The following is a 7,150-nucleotide window of genomic DNA, read 5'->3' on the forward strand; positions in this document are numbered from 1 at the left end:
ATATTTATCTTAAATTCAGCATGTGTACTTGGTTGTACATTTTTGGCTTAATTACTTCTCTAAATATGCTCAACAAATGGCCTTTTTTTATTCTGTTCACTCCAGTTAGCAATTAATCACAATTGATCACTTTTAGCCCGATTAATCGTTTCAGCCTGTGGTTACTGATCTTGGTAACTTTTCTTCAGCTTCTTGTTCTCCATCAATCAATCAATCAAATTTTATTTGTATAGCACATTTCAGCAACAAGGCATTTCAAAGTGCTTTGCAACATTAAAAACAGAAAAACAGAGTCATGTAACAGTGAATAAACAGTAAAAGGAAAAGCCTTTTCTTCTGTTCAGAAAACGTTGTGGTGTTTACCACAGATGCGAGAGGAAGCTGCGGTTTGTGAAAAGCTGAGCACCTGCTTCCATGCAGAGGAAATACACTACAGGAGCTTATGAGAAGTGCAAACCCGTCTGCTTCATTTCTGGGAACAGTTTGGGGTTTTAGGTGTTTGTGTCCTCCTTTAAAATGTAATTCGGTTCAAACTCATGTGTGCAAGCTAAAAGGGAAGTCTGGTTAATTAGCATGATGCAGATCTCAGCAGATTTCAGGGCATAACGTAAATGAAACTTTAACTATCCAGGTGTAAAACGGGGCAGAGTTGCTTGAACTTCCTGCGTTTGATATAATGTAGCAGTAAATGTGGCTCTGAACCTGGAAGCACATTATCAGCCCATCTGTCTCCTGACGTCTGTGTTTGACAGTCGCTCTGCTGCTTGTACAAACCTCCAGGCCAGAACATTATGGAGCCCCTAATGGACCTTTCTAATGGGTTTCAGACAGAGAAAATATAAAACGTATCACTGCAGCGTAGTGCGCAGCCCTGCGTGTTTCACCTTCGGTTCAGTTTTAACAAGAACCTTTATAATCTGAAGCTTTCAGTTATCACTGAGCGTTTTCCCTCCTGGTTTCTTCTGTTCGATCTTTAGTGGGTTAGGCTGATATGAGATGTTTGGGTTTTCTGTTCCAGATGTAAACATGATGATGCTCAGCTGCCGTTCAGCTTATCACCAACAGCGATCTGTGCAGAACAGACACGTTTGAGTCACGTAGATATCAGGAAACACTTAAAAACAGAAGCAGATCGATGATGAATGAAGTTGACATCACTTAAATTATGACCTTCTGCCCTTTCTTTCATAAACTTCAACATTTTATTAGAGAACCTTAGAGCGTGAAATGTTGCTTTTGGGATTTCCCCAATAAACGTTTGAAAGCAACAAGGTGAATATTTACATTTTCTGATCAGATATGGCTTTAATGTACCAGTGATATTTAAGGTAAGGTTATTTTATTTATGTAGCACATGTTCAGGAACAAGGAAGTTCAAAGTGTTTCACATCATAAAACACCAGAATACAGGAACTGATTTCTTAGGCAGACCTGTGCAGATAAACACATGGATGAGTTTCTAGATCTTGTTGAGACATTAATCCTCTCATCCTGGAAATGTTCTTCTGGTGACAGAAGGCCGACTTTGCAACTGTCTTTATGTGGCTCTGAAGGTTCAGGTCAGAGTCCATCACTACTCTTCTCTCTCTTATGAAATGTTTTCCACTTCCTGTTTATCTCTAAAATGACACAGAAATCGCTCCGTTCAGTTAAAATTTGTACATTTCCTTTGACTTTTTAAATTTGCTTTTCACTTTCTTCAACAAATTGGAGTATTTTACCAGTTTGAATGTTAGAAAGCATCCAGCTTCACCCTGTAACTATGAGAGTTTAGCTTCCTCCACACATCTATGTAGAGATGAGTTTGGTGTCCATGAACCGTTCAGTTTCTTGCTCCTCCGATCGTTTAAAAATAAAAACATAAAACAACCAGGCTTGTTTCGGTGCAGCTGTTTCTGTTGAAACTCGGCCCTCTGCTTGCCCCGAGTCGTTTGTGTTTGCAGTTTATTAGCGCGGCTCTCTGGTCTGCAGCCTCTTTGGGAATCTCGGCTGATGGCTTCCTCTGCGACTTCCCTCCCTCTCGCTCTGCGGCCCACGCAGGCCTGCCTCTGCCGCTCTGACACCTGAGCGCGCAGGTTTGGTTACTTTATCTAAAGGAAAGCGGTGGGTGGAAGGAAGCGCGCAGCGGCACATCAGCTCTGGAACAGGCGCGCTCGCTTCACGCCGAGAAGAAGACAAAATGTCAGGGCTGGTTGTGGGAGACAACAGCCGGCGCTGCCATGGAGACCGCTGTGGAGTGCGGCTGCAGAGGATGACTGCCGCGCTCACATTCGCTCAAAATGTCAAAACACCCGAGGTAGGGGTGGAGGAGTCACGCCTGGACCTGATCACTATCAACCTGTTTGCTTTTTTTTTGGTTTTTCTCGCGCTCTGACACAAAACCTGCTGATAACTGAGACCTTTCCAGGAGCCACTGTGACCTTTATTTGTTTTCCAATCATGATCCGTCCTGTTCTGCTTCACACCAACCCGGTTCAGAGGATTTCCCCGCTCAGGGCTCTGCCGCTCCTCTTCACCTTCGTCATAAACAGCATAATAAACACGGCACATGCATATTTCGCAAACGCAGGACCATTAAGGATCCCATTAGACCTCCGTTTGGCTTTGGCACGTCTGATATATTCCCTGCATGTTAACCTGATGCCTAATGGCCAGGCGTTTTCCAATCATGCGCCCTGAAGTCGGTGACGCAGCTTTTAGAAGAGGCTCAAAGGGAAAAGAGACTGAAGGTAAAGTGTCCAGAAGTGTGTTTTATTTATGAAAGCTCTGGTTTTTATTAAGGCTGAAGCAATTAATCGCGATTAATCGATTATTGAAATAATCGTCAACTAATCGATTAATCGTTGACTGGAGTATACAGACTTAAAAAAGGAAATTTGCTTAAAGAATAGCACATTCACGTCGGCAATTAAGTGTAAAATATACAAAAAAAATAGAGATTCTTCATTTAAGATCAGAAAAAACTTTATTTGTAAATATTTTCTACCCAAAACTTCACCCGGTTCATGTTCTGTAAGTAAAATAAAATAAACATTAAGCACCTTTTTCTCTCCTATTATAGTTAGTCCAAATATAATCGACAGATCAGCCTACATTGTATTGATAAGTCCAGCATAAAGCACAGAGCTTTTCACATGTTGATGCTAAAAGCTTTTTTTTTAGCTGCAGGTTCATCATTTGCTACAAATAATCAAGCGTCCACTAAAACAATGATCTGTTATTGTATTTTAGGAAATAAAATGTTTATTTTCTTTTTGTTAAAAGAGGAATTTAATTATTTATTTGACATATTTTAATGTATTCTGTAAACTGCAGAACGTGCCAAGTCTTTTCATGCGATTAATCGTCAGAATAATCAGTAACTAATCGTTAGTTTTTCTGTTTTGAAACTGGTGAGGTTTGTTGAAAATCTTCCCCTTTTTTCCCTCTCTTGTTTTCAAAGCCATCTTACTAATTAGTTGAACATTCGTTTTCCTCTGTAGGCAAATTCCTCATTGTTTTTCTGTGAAGATGCAACACAAGCGTTTGTGTCAAAAGTTGTGCTCCAAATGCACACGGTGTGTATGAACACGCTCACGGCCGCGGGCCTCTGGGCTACCGCAGAAAGAAAAACGCTGCGTCTCCTCCGCTGCGCCTGCTGCCAGTCATCTGATGGCTTCGCTCCGAGCCACTTGAGGCCGCGTTCGCCTCATCAGCAGCTCGCTCGCTTTCTTCCTGTTTTAACCGCAGCAAACTTTCCCGTCGCCGCAGGCCGTGTGAACGGCTGACTGGATCTCTGACTGAACGGCTGCCTGGCTGGCTTTAAAAGGACTCCCAGACTGAGGGCTGGTGTTTGGTGTTCTCTGCTTACAGTAATTGGTAGGATCAGGCTGCTTCAGGAAAAGGGTGGCAGCGCTAGCGTCATTCAGGAATCAGGATTATTTACAGAAAGGAAGGATTGGCTTCTGGAGTGCTGACTGGGAGTTTAAAAGAAGGATTTGATTAAAAAAAAAAGAAAGTTTTCTGACTTGTAATAAAACTTGGCTGAAGTTAAGGGTTCCTGTTTATTCCACTTTTAACTCTAGTTCATTTGTGAAGGTGTGAATGCGCAATTTTCCTCCTGAAAACCCAGGTTTCGGTTTGGTTGAAGTGAACTCTGGCGCGGTTTGAACGCCGAGTGGACTGATCAAAAAGCAGGAAGTGGAGTACAGCGCAAGGCATTGTGGGTAAATGCAACCAAAACAAACTTGAGTCTAGCGCTAGCAAGATAAATTGTTTCTGTTTCTGGTCCTTAACCAACCATACCATACCAACTTTATTTATAAAGCACTTTAAAACAACCACAGCTGATGCAAAGTGCTATACATTAAAACACAACATGACAATAAAAGAAGCAATTCTTACAGTTTAAAAACATACAATTAAAACTAGATCCCGCTGGAGTTGAAAGCCAAGTAAAATAAACGGTTTAAGACGACAAAAGAGAAAAAGAAAAGTCCTACAACCGCTAAAATCTGACGCTACTACAGATTCGTTTACATTTAGTGAAGAAGGAAGCTGCACCCTTGTCTTCTTCAGAGGTTTTCATGGCAAATGTGTTTGTATCTTAAGTGCAGAATGTATAAATATTTTCTGCAGTTTTGTCTTATTTGCTGCTCTACAAATGCAGTTTTTTCAGCAAATTGCCTGTCTTTTTAAGCCTGTGTACTCCAATTAATTAGTTACTATTAGATTATTTCAACAATTGATTAATCGCGATTAATCGATTCAATCCTATATTAGTTTTAACATTTAATTGTATTTTTTTTACTTTTCAAGGTATTTCTTCTTCTGATTTTTTTTCCAGCGAATGGCATTTTTTAGTCTGTATTCTCCAGTTAATGATTAAACGATTACTAAATTAGTTACTGTTATCTCAAAACTGATTAATCACGGTTAATCATGATTGATCTGATTAATCGCTTCAGCCACAGTGTAAATGTTACACAAAGAAAGTGGATTATTTCATGTTCTTTGCTATAAATTTTCAGTAAATATGTGGAACTACGGCTGCAGTCGTCACCAATATCAGTTCTGCAATATTGCAAAAATATCACTTGCTCATAGTAGATTAATGTTTTCATCCAACATGCATTAACACACTGCATGGAAATATGTGGCCAGTTGGATGAACCCCAGAAGTTTTATAAACCCTTAACCTGTAGAATACAAACCTCTCCTCCAGTTTACATCTTACTGAAATCCGATTATTGGCAATAATGGAATTGCTATGGAGCACGTGGCTTCGCTCTGCGCTGCTTAGGGAAGGATGGAACAAGCTAAGTGGGAAAACAGAAATGAAGAAAAACATATTTCCCAGGTTGCCAACTCAGACGTTTCAGCTTATCTCCCCAAACCATGCTCTGCTTTCCATCCGGCCTAATCCAAACCCATCCTCCTGTTTGACCTCCAGGCTTCCCGGTCCCTGAGGGGGAACCAGTATGAGTCTAAAATGTGCTTCTTTAGACGTTTGCAGGAAGGGAATCAAAATCTCAGGTTGAGTCGACTCTGCTTGTTTTGCTCGTTTCCGCCGTTTCCAGCTCTCCTCAGACGGTGTTTCACTTTCTGCGGTACAAGTGCTAACAGAGGAGAAAATAACAGCCTTGGCGAGCGCCAGGAAAATAGGGGTTATGAGTCCGGCAGTAGATAAGAGGAGAAAATGAGAAGGTGAAATGATTGTCGGGGGAGTAACAGCGCAACAAAAGCAGCACTGAAGGATTCAGAGGCAAAGAGCTTAATGTGGAGCTCTTTTCTGATAAGAAAGCGAGTCTGTGAAAAGGAGGCAAACTCGGTGAGACGAGTGCCTGGCGGATTTGTAAAGGCGAACTGCCGGCATCAACCTGTTTGAGCTGAACAAGAGCGAGCAGCTTAACTCTCAGCCGGTGAGGCTGCTGGTGCTGAACTCCAACACTAATCGAGCTTTTCTCCTTCTGTTTTCTCTCCCTGCGCCGGCCGTCCCCCAACATCGACCAACTCCGTCCAGGTAAGAAACTCTGTTTTTCTTCCTCCCCGTTTCTTCCTGTGAGTTTGTGTGAGAGTTTGTGGGAGGTCGGGTGGAGCGTGAGAACCGCCAGGGTGGCAGAGCAAACATTTCCCGGCAAATTAGCAAAACACACAAACACGTTTCAGACACTCGGCGCACGTTTGTAAATGCGTTCCTTTTTAAAAGTGAAGCCGTGACGTATTTTAGGTCTTTAGTTTACCAGTTTTTTGAAGAGGGAAGATCAGCGGACATGCTGCTGCAGTTTCAAGATACCAGTTATTTTTGTTTTCTTTCAGGTCTGCACAATGGAGTTTTGGAGCTATTATTGATAAAATAATTAAAAAAATGGTCACTGATCCAGGAGTAAACCACAAAAAAACTAAATCTTACTAACTTACAAGTGATTTTTTTTAGCAAGATAAGAGCTTGATTTAAGTAAATAACTCATTTCTATTGATGAAAAACTGGGGAAAATGTCTTGTTTGAAGTAATCTGCCGATGGAACTGTAACTTCAATATTAAGGAATTATTTACTTAAATCAAGCTTCCATCTCTTGCTAAAAATCTACTTCTAAGTTAGTTTGTCTTATTTCATGTGTGCTAAGATGTTTGGACTATAAAGTAGACCAAAATTACTTGGTAAGATTTTGTTTTTTCGAGTAATAACTCAAAGTGTGCAGCTTGGATGGCTTTGTTAGCGCCGCTAACACGTTTTCTTTGGAAAACCTTGCAGTAAATCTGGAAACGGCAAAAGCATCCAAATTTATCTACTAAACTCCTATTAATGTTTGTATTGTATAGATTCATATTTATACCTTTTAGTGTTATTTATGCATTTTTTAAATTATTATTATTGTTGGAGCCTTGCAATGAAATTTCGCTCAATATCTACATTTTAAATGTTCAGTTGGATGAAAATAAAGTCTCTGTCTGAATGTCAAACATCTGCACATATTTAAGATTTATCTGTGTGTCATTTAGGATCTAATAAGGAAAATCTCATCATATGTAAAACTTTTTAAATAATTGGGATTGAGTTGATTAAATTTAACACATTCATGTTATTTTTAGATGCAGAACTCCAACATTCACAGGTTATAAAAGGGATTGTGTTTCAGATTTTCTGAGCTTAAAGTGAGCGTAGCTTCC

The 7,150-nt window shown here is 40.4% G+C and overlaps 1 protein-coding gene across 1 annotated transcript in view; it reads left to right on the forward strand.

Moving 5' to 3' along the window:
• The first annotated feature begins 2,179 nt into the window (after positions 1 to 2,179).
• LOC106964918 (exostosin-1b-like) overlaps positions 2,180 to 7,150 on the forward strand; it is a 93,161-nt gene continuing 88,190 nt past the window's right edge. The window contains exons 1-2 of the mRNA XM_015060705.1: positions 2,180 to 2,340; positions 5,840 to 6,001. Coding sequence (XP_014916191.1) covers positions 2,180 to 2,340; positions 5,840 to 6,001 — 323 coding nt within the window. The remainder of the gene's footprint in view (positions 2,341 to 5,839; positions 6,002 to 7,150) is intronic.

This window comes from Poecilia latipinna, unplaced genomic scaffold (assembly GCF_001443285.1).
Source record: "Poecilia latipinna isolate Pla-1442-1.1 unplaced genomic scaffold, P_latipinna-1.0 Scaffold1736, whole genome shotgun sequence".
Lineage (NCBI taxonomy): Eukaryota > Metazoa > Chordata > Actinopteri > Cyprinodontiformes > Poeciliidae > Poecilia > Poecilia latipinna.